The sequence below is a fragment of the Gouania willdenowi genome, chromosome 13 (assembly GCF_900634775.1).
Source record: "Gouania willdenowi chromosome 13, fGouWil2.1, whole genome shotgun sequence".
Lineage (NCBI taxonomy): Eukaryota > Metazoa > Chordata > Actinopteri > Blenniiformes > Gobiesocidae > Gouania > Gouania willdenowi.
This window is the reverse complement of record NC_041056.1, coordinates 43,627,629-43,649,154: the sequence shown is the minus strand read 5'-3', so window position 1 is coordinate 43,649,154 and position 21,526 is coordinate 43,627,629. Positions and strand designations below refer to the sequence as shown.

At 39.9% G+C, this 21,526-nt stretch overlaps 2 protein-coding genes across 3 annotated transcripts; one reads left to right on the top strand and one right to left on the bottom strand.

Annotated features, from left to right (window-relative positions):
* Positions 1-1,051: 1,051 nt before the first annotated feature.
* timm8b (translocase of inner mitochondrial membrane 8 homolog B (yeast)) lies at positions 1,052-5,712 on the bottom strand. The gene is made up of 2 exons (XM_028465166.1): positions 5,435-5,712; positions 1,052-1,339 (listed from the first exon to the last, which is right to left on the bottom strand). The coding sequence occupies exons 1-2, from the start codon at positions 5,534-5,536 to the stop codon at positions 1,172-1,174; spliced, it is 270 nt and encodes an 89-aa protein (XP_028320967.1). The 5' UTR covers positions 5,537-5,712; the 3' UTR covers positions 1,052-1,171.
* A 979-nt stretch (positions 5,713-6,691) lies between these two features.
* Positions 6,692-17,555, top strand: sdhdb (succinate dehydrogenase complex, subunit D, integral membrane protein b). 2 transcript variants are annotated; one of them, XM_028464626.1, is made up of 4 exons: positions 6,692-6,817; positions 12,694-12,804; positions 15,769-15,919; positions 17,153-17,555. In XM_028464626.1, exons 1-4 carry the CDS (start codon positions 6,769-6,771, stop codon positions 17,247-17,249), a joined length of 408 nt encoding a protein of 135 aa, XP_028320427.1. In that variant the 5' UTR covers positions 6,692-6,768; the 3' UTR covers positions 17,250-17,555. The 2 variants fall into 2 exon arrangements, with proteins under 2 accessions (XP_028320427.1, XP_028320426.1); XM_028464625.1 differs by having other exon boundaries at positions 16,741-17,555.
* Positions 17,556-21,526: the final 3,971 nt, after the last annotated feature.

Here is a 21,526-nt window from a genome sequence, read left to right as displayed (position 1 = left end):
ACATAATATATAAAAATATTATCAATAAAATGTTTTGTTATGTATTAAATGTATTAAGAGTTTGATGTTTAATAATGAGGTGAATCTAGTTCATTAAGTGTTAACTTTATTTTTTCATAACTTCCAATATCATTCATGCTCTCAGTTTTTTTTTAATTTAATTTTTGTTAAATCAGGGTATTCTGTACGGAACCGTATTACATTTACTTAAAAAAAAACTGCTTGTTATGCATAATTTTTTTTCCGGTTTTATATCCATGGAACACGTCATATTTGTCCAACTGATCCTGGAGAAACATCTCTGTGTCCCTCAGATCTGAACGTTTTTTAATTCTGAACAATAACTCAGATGCCTCATTACAATGCCATCAATATTATAGTTTAAATATATCTATACTATCTCCCAGTGTCGTAAACCCAGTTAAAAATACATTTTTATTAAACAAGTCGGCCATGTTTGCTCTCAACAAAGGAAATAAATGTATCTGGTATTTAAAATGTCCTCTAAGCTCAGAAAATAAATAGTCTGAGAAACAAGGAAAAAATAATCAAAAAAACAGAAGAAAAAAAAAATATATATATATAAATAGTTTTTTTTCAGCTTGTTGACATTTTAACAATCTCTACCAATGATCCTCGCTGGTCACGCATGTGCAGTTCCAGAGTGTGAAAAGGCTAATTCAGAAAAAAAACAGCACGAAAAAACAGAAAAAAGAAAGTGTCCAAAAAACAAACCAATAAAAATTATATTATTCAGAAAAAAACGCTTTGTTTGTTTGCTTTCAATAAAGAAATAAATGCATCTGTTGTTTCAAACACACTAAGCTTAAAAAAACAGAAGAAAAAATGTATCAGAAAAAACAAACCAAAAAAAATAAATATTCAGAAAAAACAGATTTCTTTTTCAAGTGAATGTAGAAATGTGTACAAAATCACAGAAGTATATTGCAATCAATAAAAAAATCAGTGTCCACAGTTATTGAGTCATTAAATGCAACTGTTTATTTTGCATTACTGACACACACACACAAAAAAAAAAAAAAAAAACATGACAAAAAAAAAAATAACAGTTTCTAAATCCACATAAACTCTGACACATGCAGGAGGACACTGAGTTAGTCCATTGGCAGCACCAGAGGAAGCTCCTCCCACCACTGATGCTCTGCACCAATCACTGAGCCCCCCTCTGGACCATCTGTGTGAAACGGTTGGTGATGTTCAGGGTGGTGTCGATGAAGCGCTCCACACAGTTCACCAGACACGTCTCAGTCCTGTAGTCCAGCTTTGATCCTGGACTCTCTACACACTTATCCCAGCACACGTCAGTGAACGTGTGCACCTGAAGGAGGAGACACATCGGTTAGGGTGGGGTGGGGGGGGGCGTAAGGCTCCACAATTTTTCTCTTTTTAATCGTGATCATAATTTTGTCCTCTATCATTAAATGTACCTTTAAAATGTGACTCTGCTTCATACCAAACCAGACACTTTATTTATTTAGTCATCCAACCACCAGGGGGCGAACACATGATGAAGGCTTCATTAATCTAACTTAATAACTAGAGAGCAACACTTCAGCGGCTCTGTAAACTACAGACTGATGAGAGGAGGCATGGGGAGAGAAGAAAGTACAACATGTTGACTTGCTCTGGACTCAGCAACCTGCGGCTCTGGAGCCTCGTGTGACCCGACTCCACCCCGCGGGCATAAAGCCTGACCCAACCGGAGCCGACCAATTACGTTAAATTGTAGGCCTGAGCCCAAAGCAAACGCAATCTAAATGATTATTTTATTGAATGTATTAATGCTGGTAGCGCGGTTGAGGGGACGCACACTCATGCACCGCAGCTCTGTCCATAAGGTTTTGTAGCGTCTCACAGAACGTTGAAAAGGACGACTGTGAGTTGTTTACTCTACACAGACCTGTGGTTACTGTCGGCTGCTCCCGCACACACACACTATGGGGGTGAATCACTTCTAAACTCATACACACCAGTCTAACACACGTGTACGTGTCTAACTTTCACTAAACTTACCTAATGTCAGTAGTCAGGTGTAGTGACAGGTGTGGTGTGAGTGATGCTATAGTGATCATGTGACCTTCACTATGTAGCATCGTCTAAGTGTGTGTGAGTGTTGTATTCTGTCCAATCACAGCAATGATGTGACTCAGAGCCACTCTATGGACGGGTGTAGTGACACAGACTGTAACCAGACTAAATGGTGATCCGTTATACACTCAACACTCACCAGTTGCACATATGCACTAGAAAAAAACTATGTAATAGATGTGTAACTACAGAGTAACTTATACATTAACTACAGTAGGGCCGGGACAACGCGTCGACATCATTGATCTGCTTGTCGATAGCTCTGCTAGTCTACTAAAATCCACCTTGGACTCAATTGCCCCATTGAGGGAAAAAACTATTAAACGTCAGAGGAAAGCTCCGTGGTTTAGCTCTGAAACTCACACACTCAAACAGACAACCCGTAAATTAGAGAGAATGTAGCGCTCCAATAAAACAGAGGAGTCACGAATACTCTGGCAAGAAAGCCATAGTAAATACATGACAGCCTTACGACATAGTCCATCTACATACTACTCCTCACTAATTGAAGAAAATAAAAATAATCCGAGGTATCTTTTCAGCACTGTAGCCAGGCTAACACAAAGTCAGAGCTCTATTGAGCCCATGATTCCTCTAGCCCTCAGCTGTGAGGACTTTATGACATTTTTTAACCATAAAATTCACAAGATTAGAGATAAAATTAGCCACTCCCTGCCTTCACCTGGGCCTGCTGTACCATTAAATGTAAATAGGCCTAACCTAAACTGTTTCACACATATAGGACTTCAGGAACTTAACTCTATTATTTCATCCTCCAAACCATCGACCTGCCTTTCAGATCCGATCCCAACTAAGCTGTTTAAAGAAGTTATTCCCCTGGTCTGCCCATCTTTGTTGGAGACAATAAATATATCCCTATCAATAGGCTACGTGCCACAGTCCTTTAAAGTAGCTGTAATCAAACCCCTTCTCAAAAAACCTACTCTTGATTCCAGCACTTTAGCAAACTACAGGCCTATATCTAATCTTCCTTTTATTTCAAAGATTCTTGAGAAAGTTGTGGCAGCTCAGCTCTGTGAATTTCTTCAAAACAACAGCCTGTTCGAGGACTTCCAATCAGGCTTTAGAGCTCAACACAGCACAGAGACTGCTTTAGTTAAAGTAACTAATGATCTACTCTGGGCTTCAGATGAAGGACGACTCTCAGTGCTGGTTTTATTAGATCTTAGTGCAGCTTTTGACACTATAGATCACTATATTCTACTAGAGAGATTAGAGGAATTACTTGGAATCACAGGGACTGCCCTAAACTGGTTTAAGTCCTACCTATCTGATTGGTACCAGTTTGTACACGTGAATAATAAGTCTTCTGTGTACACTAAAGTAAGCTACGGGGTTCCTCAGGGCTCTGTGCTAGGTCCAATCCTCTTCTGTATCTATATGCTCCCCCTTGGTAATGTTATGAGAAAATACTCTGTTAACTTCCACTGCTATGCTGATGATACCCAACTGTATGTATCAATGAAGCCAGGTGAGACAAATCAGCTATCTAAACTTGAGGCCTGTCTAAAGGACATTAGGGCCTGGATGGACCAAAATTTTCTTCTTCTTAACTCAGACAAGACTGAGGTCATTGTACTGGGCCCACGACACCTTAGAGAAACCTATGCTAGCCTAACTGCCCTAGATGGCATTACTCTGGCACGAAGCACAACTGTTAGAAACCTTGGGGTTCTATTTGATCAGGATTTATCCTTCAACTCTCACATAAAACAAACTTCAAGAACTGCCTTCTTTCATCTCCGTAACATTGCTAAAATCAGATCTATCCTGTCTCAGAGCGACGCCGAAAAACTAGTCCATGCTTTTGTTACCTCTAGACTGGATTATTGTAACTCTCTTTTAGCAGGCTGCCCGAGCAAGTCGCTTAAGACACTTCAGCTGGTTCAAAATGCTGCAGCACGTGTACTGACTAAAACTAGGAGAAGAGATCACATTACTCCTGTATTAGCCTCTCTGCATTGGCTTCCCATAAAATATAGAATAGAATTCAAGATTCTTCTTCTCACTTATAAAGCCCTAAATGGACAGGCACCAGTCTATCTCAAGGAGCTTGTAGTGCCATACAATCCCCCCAGAACACTACGCTCTCAAAATGCTGGACTACTCGTTGTTCCATTTGTCTCTAAAAGTAGTATAGGAGGAAGAGCTTTCAGTTATCAGGCCCCACTTCTCTGGAACCATCTACCAACCACGGTTCGGGGGGCAGACACCCTCTCTACCTTTAAGGTTAGACTCAAAACATTCCTCTTTGGTAAAGCTTTTAGTTAGGAACCAGCTCATAGCTCATAATTAAGATGCAATAGGCATAGACTGCCGGTGGGGGGGGGGGTCTGGCATGCTCGGTTGGAGAGAGGTTGGAGAGGGCGTTAAGAGAGAGGTCATTTAGGTTAGAGAGGGACCGGAGAGGGTCCCATTCCTCTCTCTAACACTCCCTCTATGTCTGCTTCTTCCCTTGTGTGTTTGCTCCTGTTCTCCTTCTGGCTTTTGTCTTGCAGGTCCGTGGGATCCTCAGTGTGGAGTTACAGAGTCTCAACAACTCTGTCTCCACCCTTTCCTCTGCACACACCCAACACAGCATAACGTGGATGGCTGTTCATCATAGGAATGGGATCCACACAAGGTTCCTGCTGCTTAACAGAAGGTTTTCCTTGCCGCCATGATGAATTCATGTTGGGTGTGGGATACATATGTATGTGTATATACGTATATATGCATATGTGTGTATCCTTAAACTGAAGAGTCCGTCCTTAAGACTGCTCTACTGTAAAGTGCCTTGAGATACCATTGGTTATGATTTGGCGCTATACAAATAAAAGATTGATTGATTGATTGACGTCGACGCAATAAATACGTTGATGCAAATTGTGCGCGCCAATGCGTCGTCTGACCAAAACAAAGATGGCGACGCTGGAGAATAACTAACGCGAGTGGCGTTTATCGGACATGTGTGTATCCTTGACCGGACGGCAGCGCGTCTATTGGAGTTTTTTCCTTTGCAGTCTGACCTTTTATTTTAAAACACACACACACACACACACACACACACACACACACACACACACACACACACACACACACACACACTTCATTTTAGATTTGTAAATCAACATGTACAAAGTACTTAAAGTCAATTATTGGGGAGATAATCGAATCGAACTGGAAAAAATTAATCGTTAGATTAATCGATGCATCGCAAAAAAATAATAGTTTACCCCAACGCTACTACAGAGTAATTAGAGACAGGTTAGAACAACTAGTAGAGTACAAAGTAACTAATAAAAAATAAACAATAGACACCAACCTGAGCCTGAAACTGAGCCTTCTGCTGCTCCACAGCGATCATTCTCTGTAGCTCCGAGGCTTCGGCTTTTTCTGACGCGCTGAGCTGATCGAAGCTCTCCATGGTCCGGGTCCAGGTACCGTACACAGTCGGTGTGTCCTATGGTCTGTCCGTGGAGAGGAAGCTGTGGTGACCTTTGGTCCTGTGAGAGTGACCGCTGCTCAGACTACGTTACAGCACCTCTGCTAGCAGCGCCATGCACCCACATGCAGCAGCTAACACAGGATGTGACGTCACATGCTTCTTCTTCTACGGCTTATTTACTGTAGTTTGCTTTTGTTTTTTTTAAACGAGTATTTTAACATTTATATACACACATCAAACTAGATCTTTAAAAAATAAAATAAAAAATCAGACACAAATAATGAAAATCCGATCCACATATCCAAGCAGCAAAATAAAATAAAACACAAAACAAAACACATTTTTTAAAAATTAAAACATAAGAAAAATAATAATAATAATAAAAGTTATAATAATATTTTTTACAGGGGTTATTCAACATACAACATTAAAACTTTGGACTGTCTCATTGCGCTAGTTGCCAAATATCATCAAATTGTGACATAGAAATTTCTTGTCCTTCAAAATGCAACCAAATTTAACAAAACTGTAATCAAACACAGCCAAATAACATGTTCGTCACACTATGGATTCGACTGAGTACGTAATGAAGTAAGACTTTACATACTAAAGTAATAAAGTAATAATTATATATATATATATATATATATATATATATATATATATATATATATATATATATATATATATATATAGATATATATATAATATTAATTAATAATAATAAAACTTAAATTATTTGTATTACATTTTCATTCATCCAAACCTGACACTTAAATCTATATCTAAACTTAAAAATATATTATTATTATTATTATTATTATTATTATTATTATTATTATTATTATATTATTATTATTATTATTATTATTATTATTATTTAATACCACCACCAAACTTTATTCCCTATTTTTTATTTCCGTAAAATAGGCCAAACCAACCGGATGTAGACGCTTTTCGTGCATGAAAGGATCAGGTAGATGAACGTATCGGGCAGTGACTGTGGACGAACAAGAAATGTCTGGTTTGTTGTTTTTAAAATTACGAGTTAGACGAAGCTAATTATGATTATTTGTTTACGTATTAAAAATATTCTGACGAGGTTTTATTTATTTTTAATTCTATTCTGACCAGGTTCAAAATTATAAACGTTGAACGGTGACGTAGTAAGTACTTCCGGGTTAATGTGGTGACCTTGGTGGTAGTTCATCATGGCGGCCGTCATCAGGTTGAGCTCTGTGTGTCGCAGAGGATTTAAACGTGAGTAGTGCTGTCTTTGTGTGGGTGGGTGGTTGTGTGGTTGTATGGGTGTGTGTGTGTGTGTGGGGGTGTGTGTGTGTGTGTGCGTGCGTGTGTGTGGCTGTGTGTGTGTGTGTGTGCGTGTGTGTGTGTGTGTGTGTGTGTGTGTGTGTGTGTGTGTGTGTGTGTGTTTAGCTCTTCCTGCTCAGCTTCAATCCACAAACAAACATGTCTTATAGAACATCAACAATGACTCATTAGAGTTAATTATGACAGTTATTCCTTCCTTCAGTCCGGGTAACGCTCACTGCGATACCCGGACTGATACACGGGGCATTTTAGGACATGTCCGCTCCTCACCGCCCTCTACTGGTGAATAATCTATAAGTGGGAACTATCTGTTTTATTATTGCTAGTACAGTGCCTGTCAGAAGTATGTATTCATATAGTGGGAGGAGCTTAAGTAGAGTTGTCAATTTTGGCCATAATAATAACAACATATTTAATAACATTATAAAGGGGTTTATTTGCAGGTGCAAAGTAAAATAGTGTGTACAATTTCTCTGGTTTAATTCAATGACACATGCGCATGATGAATGTGTCGGGTTTTTTTTTTTTACTAATTTTTTTAGTTTTTTCGTCTGGTGTATTTTTCTGTAATGTTTGTTTTTTTGGAGTTATTGTGTGTAATTTTGTATCTTTCTGTTGTGTTTTTGTGCAATTTTTGTTTGTAGTTTTTTGTTGCCATTGTAGTGTGATTCAGGAGTCATTTTGTGTATTTTTGTATCTTTTTTAGTGTAGTTTGTGTGCATTTGTTGTCATATTATTGTATTTTTTTCAAAAAACGGTGTGTGTGTGTGTGTGTGTGTGTGTGTGTGTGTGTGTGTGTGTGTGTGTGTGTGTGTGTGTGTGTGTGTGTGTGTGTCTCTATACCTGGGACTCTAATCTCCTCCGTTGGTTCTGTCACGCGCTGCTGATAAATGTACAGCTTTCAACACAGCAGCCATTGCCATCAATAACTTCAGGGTGAGGTCTAACTAACATGAAAATAAACGTTTTGAGTAAATAAGGAACAGTAAAAAAGTATTTTTTCCACAGGAGCTCTGGCACACACCGGAAGTGAGCTGTGTAGTGAAATAGATATAGATGGTGCGCTAGCGCCCCCTCACACTCTGAGGTCAAAAGCTGAAAAGGTTTCACTTAAAATTAAAATAAACATTTGGAAATGACCAAATTACTCCAAAATAATAGATGCACAAACTTGGGGTATTTAAAAACCGTTGACAAAGTTTCAGGTCGAACACGCTCCACGTCAGGGAGATATTTGCTCCACAGACACACGCACACACACACACACACACACACAGACAGACCATCAGAATCAACTTTATTAACCATCTAATGTATGTTATACACATGAGGAATTTGACTTGGTGAACTGTGCTCTCTGTAATAATGTAAACATTAAATAATAACAATTAACTAGAAAAAAATATAAACATAAATATAAACAGTAATTAGACTAATGTGCAAAACTAAATAAAATAATATAACAAGATAAGATGATAATAATAATAATAATAATAATAATAATAATAATAATAATAATAAAATATAATAATAATAAGATAATAGTACAGTGATGAGTAGTGCAGGAGAACATTTAAATTAAATATTATGTACATGAACATTCACAGTGACAGGTTGATCCAGGGTTGTTATGTTTAGTTTCAGGGTTATTTCACAGAACCAGGTCTGACACTCTATGACTGTTTAGTGTTGATCACAGTGACAGCCTGGGGGAAGAAACTGTTTTTATGGCGGGTAGTTTTTGCGTACAGTGATCTGTAGCGTCTGCTGGAGGGGAGGAGTTTAAACAGATTGTGTGCAGGGTGTGAGGGGTCTCCAGTGATGTTACCTGCCCGTTTCCTGACCCTGGACAGGTATAAGTCTTGGATGGAGGGCAGATCAACACCAATGATCTTTTCTACAGTCCTGATTATCCTTTGTAGTCTGTGTTTGTCTAGTTTGGTTGAAGATCCAAACCAGACAGTGATGGAGGTGCACAGAACAGACTGAATGATGGAGGTGTAGAACATTATCAGCAGCTCCTGGGGCAGGTTGAACTTCCTCAGCTAACGCAGGAAGTACATTCTCTGCTGTGCCTTTTTCCTGGTTGTGTCTATGTGGGAGGTCCACTTCAGGTCCTGTGAGATTGTGGATCCCAGGAACCTGAAGGAGTCCACGGTAGCCACTTTGCTATTCAGAATGGTAAGGGGGGTGAGTGGGGGGGATTTCTCCTGAAGTCCACTGTCATCTCCACAGTCTTGAGCGGGTTCAGTTCCAGATGTTTCTGACTGCACCAGAGATCCAGCTGTTCCACCTCCCGTCTGAAGGCAGACTCGTCCCCATCCCTGATGAGACCGATGACGGTGGTGTCGTCTGCAAACTTCAGGAGTTTCACAGAGGGGTCCCCTGAGGTGCAGTCATTGGTGTAGAGGGAGAATAGCAGTGGGGAGAGAACACACCCCTGAGGGGCGCCAGTGCTGAGTGACCGGGTGCTGGATGTGATGCTTCCCAGCCTTACTTGCTGCTTCCTGTCAGACAGGAAGTTGGTGATCCACTGACAGGTGGAGACCGACACTGTGAGCTGGATGAGTTTCTGGTGAAGGATGTCCAGGATGATGGTGTTGAATGCAGAGCTGAAATCCACAAACAGGATCCTAGCGTAGGTCCCTGGGGAGTCGAGGTGATGCAGGATGTAGTTCAGTCCCATGTTGACTGCATCCTCGACAGACCTGTTTGCCCGATAGGCAAACTGCAGGGGGTCCAGCAGGGGTCCTGTGATGTCCTTCAGGTGGCTCAGTACCAGCCTCTCAAAGGACTTCATGACTATTGACGTCAGGGCAATGGGTCGATAGTCATTGAGTCCTGTGATGGCAGGTTTCTGTAGCACTGAGATGATGCTGGAGCTTTTGAAGCAGGAAGGTACTTCACACAGCTCCAGTGATGTGTTGAAGATCTGTGTGAAGATGTGGACCAGCTGCTCAGCACAGGCTTTCAGGCAGGAGGGAGATACTCCATCTGGTCCTGGAGCCTTTTTGATCTTTTGTTTCTTGAATAGCTGGCACACATCTCTGTCATTGACCTTCAGGCCAGATGGGGGGTCAGAGGGTGAGGGAGGGGGGGGAAGTGGGGGGAGCAGGAAGGACAGAGTCCAGGTGATGGGCTGATGCTAATGAGCTGATGCTAATGAGCTGGGGGGTGGGTGTGAAAACCTGCAGTAGAAGCAGTGATGTGCCGTGACCACTAGGGTTTGGTAGGCACGTTGTAAATGTAGACCACCAATGACAATTTGATATGTTTCTGCTGTCAAGTGTTAATTCAATTCAATTCAACTTTATTTGTATAGCGTAATTTACAACAAAGTCATCTCAATGTGCTTATCAAAATATGAAATTCATAATAATAAAGAAAAAACCCAATAAGATCCACATGAACAAGTGTTAATCTAACAAAATCAACATCATAAACACCATTAAAGAAACATAAACAGTTATTTAATATAGCCTCCATACTCTCCAACAACATATATCTCATGACACGACAGCACATCTGTTGTTTGTGTTGGAAACACAGAAACATGGAGAAAATGACAACAACAACAACTCAGAACATCCTCAGTGAGGAGCATCCACAAAGTCAATCCTTCTTTTTGTTCCATTCACTGTAGAAAATACCAACAATGTTCTGACCTTAGCTTTGCTGAAGGTCTGGTAGCTCAGGTGTTGGTCTCCATCTTTTAAAAGATGTTGTTTTTCCTCTAAACAAAGTTTCTTTATCGTCTCTAGCGCTGTCATCCTGACTGTAGTGTTATCCCACCCAATAGCTAGAGAATGTAGCAGCAGTGGTTACATGGCATCAATTCACTAATGCACTGTGAACGTACGTATAGCATTTAGCATAGCACGGTTACGTCCAAAGGCAGCTCTCTACACTGCCTTTACACGTAAATGGTTGTCATCTTGGGGAACTGACTGCGCATGCGCAAACACATAAAAACACACAATGGGAACAGAGGCAGAGCAGCAATGTGCTTTTGTGAGGGGGTGTGGCCTCCCTCAGCTTTACAGTGGAGTGAGACTGTGCAGCTGTTCCAGGAAATAGCGCTGTTTAGTAATTTGGGCTATGAAACGCACAAAATGCTGACACTTTCAAACTTAAAGGTACTGTAGGCTATTGGAAATAGAAAAATAAATAATTTATAATTATATGATAATTAAGAAAAAAAAGAAAAATTATAATTAAAACAATTAGTCAAAATATCAATTCACCCTTGGGTAGGCACTGCCTACCTTGCCTACCCTGACGGCACGTCACTGAGTAGAAGCTATTCAGGTCTTCAGCCAGTCTATTGTCACCTGCAGGGTGGGGGGAGGGTTTCCTGTAGTTAAATGGTAAATGTTAAATGGACATGATTTATATAGAGCTTTATCACCACTGAAACAGTCTCAAAGCGCTTTACATATCAGCTCATTCACCCAATCACTCTCACATTCACACACCAATGGGACAGAACTGCCATGCAAGGCGCTAGTCGACCACTGGGAGCAACTTAGGGTTCAGTGTCTTGCCCAAGGACACTTCAACACATAGTTAGGTACTGGGATCAAACCCCCAACCTCTCGATCAGAAGACGACCCTCTACCACCTGAGCCACGGTTGCCTGTTAGTGACCTCACGCAGGCCTTTCCACACTTCTGAAGGGTCTTTGTCTGAGAAGCTTTGTTTTAGCTTCTCAGTGTAGCACCTCTTGGCTACCATACTTGAATTATAGTATAGATTAATAATTATAACGTATTTATTTTAATAGCAACACCATATACAGAAAACAGTATATAACAGACATAGGCAACTGCATTGCAGGAAAATTCATCAAAAGAAAAGAGAAAAACACAGAAAATACCTAAACACACAAAACTACTACAAAAATGAACAAAATTACACAAAAGACAAGAAAAACATAAAAAATGACTCAGCAAACCCACAGTACTAACAAATAAGCAAAATAACAACAGAAAAAACAAATTACAATATGACTCCAAAAAACATATTTTACAGGAAAAATATACAAAAGGACACAGAAATGCACAAAATGCCTCATAACGAGCAAAACAACAAACATACACAGAATGACTGTAAAAACTCTTTGTTCTTTCCTGTATTAATGCTCAGATCACTCATTATTCTAATGCTGACATGGACATTGATCATGTGACCTTCTGATCAAACAAACACATTTTTGTGGCCCACTGTGATAATAGTTGTTTACCTCTGATGTATAATCACAGATCATCAGCCGCTCCGTCTAAAATAAGGTCATCATACGCACTGATGTGATGGAAACAATAAACATTATTTAGTTGTTTAAGATCATTTATTGTTTTCATTGATTCAGTCATAAACCAACATACAAGAACATGTTGCTTCTCGTGTCAAATATTCACTGAGATGAATTCATTACAAAGTCCTTTAATTAGGTTTTATTCTAACGTGTCAGTGCAACAGTTTGTGACACAATCACCTTTATCTGACCCTCCAAAGTACAGCCAATGAGTTCACCATTATGGAAAGAGGCTGGACCATGTTTACAATTTAATAAATCCTATATGATACTCTTTAGGTTCACTCAGAGTGTGTGTGCGCGTGTGCGTGTGTGTGTGCGTGTGTGCGTGCGTGTGTGTGTGTGTGCGTGTGTGTGTGCGTGTGTGTGTGCGTGTGTGCGTGCGTGTGCGTGTGTGTGTGCGTGTGTGTGTGTGTGCGTGTGTTATCTGGGTTGCAAAGGTTTCCAGTGTTTGTATTTATGATGTAATCTAAAGTCTCTCTCTCTCTCTCAGCTCTGTTGTACCAAAGTGCGTTGCTGGCTCGGCCACTGGTTGTCGTTCCCAAACACCGGGATCAGCGCCACCTGCTGGCGGCTCAGATCCACTCCTCACAGACTCTCTACGGTCAGTGTGAACACTGTTCAATGAAGCTAATAAAGCTGGCTGTAATCAGAGGGTCACTGGTTCTAATTCAACCTGGATCAAGTCCTTTAATGTAATAAAGTTTCATTCAAAAAGTAGTAACATTTAGTTTAAACTAGCAAACAAATGGTGAATGTGGTTAAACTGGGAAAAATAATCATGAAATATGGTGAAAAGTGTAGGGGAACAAAGGATGATTAATATTCAAAAATATTAATTATTAAATTTTAATATGTTCGTTGCCAGAGGTGTCATCTAGAATTGAGTTTTAAGTGTCCTAGATCACTTTATTTTAATTAATTGTTACAGTTCCCTGTTTTTGTGGTGGGTTCTTGACGTCAGAATAGAGGTTTAATAAAGGTTTAAATGTCAATAAAAACACAGCGTTTACAATATGTACATGTTTATTTTACAGGCTATTACCACGATGATAGATTAGGCAGTTTCACAATCATTCACAGTTATTTTGACTCATTGATATCACACAAAATGTACATTTTAACACAGATGTATGGTATCTACACATTCTGAGTGTTTTAGATGTTTGTGTGAATTTGGGATTTATAGGGATTTCCTAACGCTCTGAGGAAGAGGAAGAAGGAAAATGGAAAGTTAAAGTAATGAAATTAATAAAACTTTACCAAAATGAAAAATATGGACTATGAATCTAGAATTTTCGATTGAGAGAATTTGTTAAGTTATAAACCACCTTTTTGCCAGAATTGTGTGTGCGTGCAGTTTTACCCTCCTTTGAACAGGCGTGATGATGACAGCTCCTTCTGCGTAACCAGCAGTGTGTGGGGAAAAAGCTTTTCCTGCGTTTTTCCGAAGACGTTTTCCGCTCATTCACTGTACGGGCCCGCGGGATACTGTCGGCCTGGCTGGGGTTCTGGTTCTCCTACACGGCACCACTCCTGGACGTCGATGGGTAGTTTAACTAACATGTTCTCCAATCAAAGATGCTAGAGTTCGTTAAAGCTTACTCATGGGAGGCTATAAAAATTGATTTGCTCCAAAAATTAAAAACTGCTTGGTTAATTTCAAAAATGGAGATAAACCTTAAAGTTAGTCATTGTGAGAATGGCTGGTAGCCACTTCCTGACTAGAGAGAAGTTCAATCAATATCTCAAAAATTCAGCATCACTAAACTGAATAACATCTAACTGTTAAGTCAGATGCAAAGAGGACTAGACAGAGACGTAAGAGAGAGACGTAAGAGGGGTAAGAGAGCGTGATAAGGGGGAGCGAGGCCTTTTATAAACATGTCAAGAGCTTATCTGATTGGTCAAAACACATCTGCAGTGTGGGAATGAGTGAAACCTGATTGGCTGGCAGAAAGAAGCGGGAGGCTTAACTTTCCTGTAAAGAAGACAAAATGGTGGGGCTATCCCCACATGTGCTTCTTAAACAAAGAGTCATAAAACTAGATAGGGTGTTACCATGTTAGGTCTAAAATGGAGCATGGGTGTGTGCCAATTAATGAACCCTTGAAAAATGACTTTCAATTGATTATCCCTTAAATGACTGATTTGAATTATTTCTAGCTTTAAGCATAACAAAGGAGGACAAATACACTTTTGATCAATGATCATGGAATATGAAGTTATAAACATTTCCCTTGAAATGTGATGCATTAGTGCTTAAATATGTCAGATGGAGGCACACGATGAGTCTCTTTCCTGTAGACAAATGGTTAAAATCGAGGTCCCATGTCTGAAATTCGTTTAAATCACAGTTCTGCCTTTAAAGCATCAGATGGTGTATAGGTTTTATTTTTATTTCTTCCTTTTTAATCTTCATGTTGAAGAGGATGTCTCTGGTGTAGGGTGTCAGGTTACATCCCTGTTATCTCTGTGGGGTGTCTGTTCTTTGGGGAGGATGGGTGTCAGCAAAAAGTCTGCTGGAAGAAGGGCTGGGATTTGAAGAAATGTTCCTTGGTCCATTTTTCCATTGTCTGTTTTTGAGTCATAAAAGTGTAATAAAATTCCAAACGTGCGACAGTGTTTTTACCGCCTTTTGACCATCGACCAGGGTTCCTACAAAAGTGACAATAATGGGTCAACATATAAAAATGAAAATGCATTGAAAGTGGGAAAAATGTGCAGAAAAGACATTGAAATGTTATGTAGAAGTGTCAGAAATGTAGCAAAAATACATTAAAAGGAGCAAAAATATGGCAATAAAAAGTGATGAAAATAGGTTAAAATATGATCAGTTTGGTGGAGTTGCAGAAAAAAGATAAAAATAAACAAAAATAGGTTAAAATTGTTCAGAAAATATTCTTAGTTTATTGAAGGAATCTGGCGATCCCCTCCTCGTGTCTCATGACCCCAAGGTTGAGAACCGTTGTCCTAACTAACTGATCCCTGCTACACTGTGGATGCTCACTGCTCCTCGGGGAGGGGTTAATAGTTTAGAACTCATAACGTACAGTATATGTACCTGTACAAATAGAACAATAAAGGTTGATTATTGATTACTCATACAGACATAAATCAAAAGTTATAAACACAGTGTGCTTATTATTACAGTTTAACCCCACCCACACGTGTTCATTATATAGTAGTAGACCAATGGGATGTCAGGGCGGGACATGAGTCACATGACCAACATTAAAAATCAATGGAATAGTGACATTATCTGTTGGTTGTCATTTCTTTCAAAAAGTTGCTTTATTTAAAAAAAAAACAGTTTAAATGACTGAATAAATCTGATTATTTTATTTCACTATCTGTGTTTACTGTGTGTTATGATTTATTAAAGATCATTTTGTGTTGGTAGCATTTGCACGTTGTTTACTGTAAATGTGCTAACCTTAGCAGAGCTTATTAACATATGAACATCAATCCTAATGTCTTCAGTTGACAGCAGCTCAAAGTAGTGGACACACCTACTTTTCACGTCATGTTCTGGACACGTTCTTACCGTGTTGTTGTTGTTCCACAGGGGGTTCTGACTCTAAAGCAGCGTCTCTCCACTGGACAGCAGAGCGTGTTCTCAGCGTGCTGCTGCTGGCCATGGGCCCCGTGGCCTACCTCAGCCCCGGGCCCCTCATAGACTACTCCCTGGCTGCAGCGCTCACTCTGCATGGACACTGGTAAGAAGAACACATTCAACCTGTTCACTCACTCACACACCTGGGACAGCTCCATTAGTCGATCAGAAGTATCAGGATGTTTGGGCCAATCACTGATCAATGAGTTTAAAAACATCAGTCACTGATCTGATCACATTAGTGGGGATGGGTGCAGACTGAACGTCTTCAGACTAGCTGGTCCTGATTCACGTCAAATCAAACGCTACACGTTTCATATGTAAACACATCAGTGTAACGGTGAGGGAGAGTTTTCATGTAGAACATAGAGTAGCACACACACCAGCATCATGACGTCAGTAGCTCAGGGTTCCGTCAGATCCTTAAAAAGTCTTAAAAGGATTAAAATCATCAATCTAAAAATAAGGCCTTAAACGTTTCAAAACTCTTACATTTTACCTCATAAAAAATATGATTTTATTATTGTAATTAAATGGTACGACACTAGTTTTTAAAAAAAATAATTATTTACTGTAACATTGTGCAATCACAACAGCAGAACCAACAGTGACATGGTTACAGAGGGACTGTGAGATGATGCACGTCATGTTTGTAGAAACTTTTAACAACATGGAGAAATGTAAATTTAAAGAAAGTTGACTGTTCAACAAAGATGATCAAAATAATGGTTTTTATTTTTTGTATTTTTGTTGTTTTATAGATTTCTGGCTATTTTTGTAGTCATCTTGTTAGTTTTTGGAATGATTTTGATTATTTTAGTCTGTTTTTTTGTGTGTTTTACTGTCATTTTGTGTAGTTTAATGTGTTTACTTTGGGGGGACACCAGTTGCACATCTGCACTAGACAGTTTGTGTGTGTTTTAGGGGTCTGGGCCAGGTTCTAACAGACTACGTCCATGGGGAAACTAAGGAGAAGATGGCCAGTGCAGGTCTCTTCCTGCTCTCCACCGTCACCTTCGCTGGTCTCTGCTACTTTAACTACAGCGACGTGGGCATCTGCAGAGCCGTGGCCCTGCTGTGGAGCAAATGAACACCACTGGGACTATGGAACCAGACTGGGACTCTCAGTAGGATCTCCTCCATCTCAGGGTGGAAGCGGCCCCGCCCCCACAGACTGTAATAAAGTCACAGGTGTCCTTTGTAAATTGCTATGAATATAAACATAAATCTATCCTATTGATTGACGGGGTTTAATTGTTCTTTAAACGGCTTTATCTTCAGTCCAGTCTTAGAACACGTTTGTTAAACATCTCAGGCTTTGTGTCTCATGTTTCAGCTGCTTCATCCCTCCCATCAAAGGAGCCACTCTGATTGGTTCTCCTGGTATGGCTGCTGCAGAGATCAGAACCGTTAAGGATTTTAAAGTCATGTGATTCCATACAGCAGTGGTCCAGGTCACATCAGGTCAAACCTGTGGGAGTGGTAAAGCCAATCTTTGTGATAACATGCCTTTTATTATTATTATCACCATCTCTGTCAATGCACTAAATGTCTATTATTAGAGCTTAAAGGCCTCAGTTCTGAACTTTGTAAACACATTTCATACAAACAGTGGTTGGATGTACAGGAGCTATAATGTCACTGTCAGATGTTTCCCCATGACTGTAATCTATGAGGTTGTCATTGAAGGTTTTACGGTGTATTGTTAACGCAAGTATGAAATAAAGAGTTCACGCCAGGAGGAGTTTGAGATTGTTTCTAGGGGGGGGGGGGGGGGGGGGGGGGGGGGGGGCATAAAAAAAACCAGAATTAAATATATAGACCGTCTCCAGATTGGCCAGATAGTGCTCTACCTGCCCCCCACACACTGTTTATGGTACACATGCTGCATTGGGATGTTTGATTCAAGACGGCAACCCTCAGTTCAAACATGACTTTTTATTTTACAACTAGTGCTGGGACTTAAATGCGTTACTCACGTTTAATCAATTGAAGAAAAACAAAATAATGCAGTTAATCAGGGGTTTTTTTGCACTCTAAACAATGTGGAACCTTTCTCATTACATGAGTTCCCAGTATACCCATAAAACTGATGCACAGACCACAACACAAGAAACAGGAGAACCAGAGGAGAAGTCGTTGCTGTGTTTAAATAAAAACACTGGATGGAAAACTAAAGCACAGTTGAACATGTAGCAGCTAGCACCTCAATGCTAACATGTAGCAGAAGCACTTCAATGCTAACATGTAGCAGCTAGCACCTCAATGCTAACATGTAACAGAAGCACTTCAATGCTAACATGTAGCAGCTAGCACCTCAATGCTAACATGTAGCAGCTAGCACATCAATGCTAACATATAGCAGAAGCATTTCAATGCTAATATGTAGCAGCTAGCACTTTAATGCTAACATGTAGCAGCTAGCACATGAATGCTAACATGTAGGAGAAGCACTTCAATGCTAACATGTAGCAGCTAACACCTCAATGCTAACATGTAGCAGCTAGCACCTCAATTCTAATATGTAGCAGCTACCACCTCAATGCTAACATGTAGCAGTTAACACTTCAATGCTAACATGTAGCAGCTAGCACATCAATGCTAACATATAGCAGAAACATTTCAATGCTACAATGTAGCAGCTAGCACATGAATGCTAACATGTAGCAGAAGCACTTCAATGCTAACATGTAGCAGCTAACACCTCAATGCTAACATGTATCAGCTAACACCTTAATGCTAACATGTAGCAGCTAACACCTCAATGTAATAGCTAGCACCTCAATGCTAACATGTTGCCGCTAGCACATCAATGCTAACATATAGCAGCTAGCACCTCATTGCTAACATGTAGCAGCTAACACGTAAATGCTAACATATAGCAGCTAACAACTCAATGCTAACATGTAGCAGCTAGCACCTCAATGCTAACATGTAGCAGCTAACACCTCAATGCTAACGTGTAGCAGCTAGCACCTCAATGCTTACATGTAGCAGCTAACACTTCAATGCTAACATATCGCAGTTAACACTTCAATGCTAACATATAGCAGCTAATACCTCAATGTAATAGCTAGCACCTCAATGCTAACATGTAGAAGCTAACACCTTAATGCTAACATATAGCAGCTAACACCTCGATGCTAACATGTAGCAGCTAACACCTCAATGTAATAACTAGCACCTCAATGTTAACATGTAGCAGCTAGCACCTCAATGCTAACATGTAGCAGCTAACCCTTCAATGCTAACATTTAATAGCTAACACCTCAATGCTAACATGTAGCAGCTCGCACCACAATGCTAATATATAGTAGCTAGCACCTCAATGCTAACATGCTGCAGCCAGCACCTCAATGCTAACATGTAGCAGTTAACACTTCAATGCTAACATATAGCAGCTAACACTTCAATGCTAACATATATCAGCTAACACCGCAATGTAATAGCTAGCACCTCAATGCTAACATGTAGCAGCTAACACCTCGATGCTAACCAACCTCAATGTTACCAACTTCCGGCAGCTGAGCTGACAGCAGCAAAAGAGCAGAGAGGAGCTCACAGAGGAATTTATTTACGAAGCTAAGTAGCAAGCTAGCTAGCTACAAGTAGCAAGCTAATTAACAGAAGAATGGCTCTTTCCACAACAGAATACAGCAGTCTTCTCCAAAAGATTACTGAACTGTAGACTACAGTGCGAGGAATACAAGTAAACATTGAGGTTAATTGACACTGTGGATATGATAATAAACAGCGGAGTGGATAAAGCTAACTCGCTACCAGCCCGTGCTAACAAAGCTATCAGGCCTAGAGAGGATCATGTTCACATTGATAAGCCAACAGGTGTGAGTCCTCCCTGGAATACTCTGGGAGCTAAGCCTAAGAAAAAGTCATATCCACTTCAAAGGCTAACGGGCCGAGCAAAGCGCCCTGATATCAATAATGAGACGGACTGGCCTGCACTCCCTTCTCAGACTGTAGCCTCAACATCAACTCCCTTGTCTGCCCAGGCACAAAAGTGGACATCTGCTAAAGGCAGGAGTATCACCAAGTCACAAACCCAGTTTCATGTAGAACTGGGTAATCGATTCGCCCCACTGCTGAATGACCTAGGATCTGCTCTAATGAGGTCAACACACAACCTTCTGGAACTGTGAAGACTGAAAGTGCTTCAGGAAAACAAAAGCGACATGGTAGGCCAAAGCAACAACCTCACACACTGATAGTGGGAGACGTTTCTGTTAAAGATGCTCAGAAGATGTTTAGCAGCAACGTGAAAGTGATCTGTTTACCTAATGACACAGTATCAGACCTGGCTGACAAAATCTTGCATATTGTTGCAGATTACCCACGTTTGAAAAATGTTGTGATTCATTTTGGGTTAAATGATTTAGCCAAGGAGGAGTCTGAGGTGTTAAAGCAGGATTTCACCCATCTGCTAAAAACTGTGAGCTGTTTACAGCCTAAAGTGTTCATCAGTGGCCAGATACCTCCAGTCCACAAAGGAGATCTGAAATTCTCAAGGATTTACTCTTTGAATACATTTTTGTTTTCAGCTTGTGCTGCCCTTTCACTAAATTTTATAGAAAATTTTCCTATTTTTTGGGAACGTGGTCATCTTTTTAGAGCAGATGGACTGTGTCTAAACAAGGCTGGAGTAAAACTCTTCACATCCAACTTGTTTTACTTCACCAGTCACACTGCTATCAGTTCTGATAAAGACAGAGGACAACATGTACCATCGGAGAACAAAACAACAAGGAAAGAACATGGAGTCCATGAGCTTCCAGCAAGAAATCAAAATCACCAAAATGAAGAGGTCACTACTAATTAATGATTTTATTTTAACACATCACTTGGACTTTTTATTTCTTAATGAAACATGGTTGAATGATGGTATCAGTAATACTATTCTCAATGAAAGTTCACCACAAGACTTTATTTATTTCAATAAGTGTCGTACTTACAGGAAAGGTGGTGGAGTTGCTGCCATTTTTAAATCAATATTTCAGTGCAAAGAAATAACATTTGGTGATTTTATCTCCTTTGAATATATGTCATTCTTACTGAAGGGTGATTCAAGAGTTCTGTTTTTAGTCGTTTATAGACCCCCAAAATATTCTGGAGAATTCATGGATGAGTTTGTTGAACTGCTGTCAGTTGTATGCACTGAATACAACTTTTTAATAATAACAGGTGACTTAAATATTCATGTAGACAATAACATGGACAATACTGCCAAAGAACTGTATGCTTTAATGGATACTTTTGGTCTTACACAACATGTGACTGGTCCGACACACACTCAAGGTCACACTTTGGATCTGGTTATCTCTAAAGGTGTTGATATCTCTGCTGTTGATGTAAGAGACTTAGCTCTATCTGATCATTTCTGTGTCTTTTTTGACCTAGAGACTGTAACATCTGTTCACCCTAGTTATGTGTGTTTAAAGAAAAGGTACATAAATGAGAACAAGTGCACAGTTTATGGAAACCATAGCAAAAACTACCCGCCATAAAAACAGTTTCTTCCCCCAGGCTGTCACTGTGATCAACACTAAACAGTCAAAGAGTGTCAGACCTGTTTCTGTGAAATAACCCTGGAACTAAACATAACAACCCTGGATCAATCTGACACTGAGAATGTTCATGTACATACTATTTAATTTAATTTAAATGTTCTCCTGCACTACTCATCTATGCACTACTG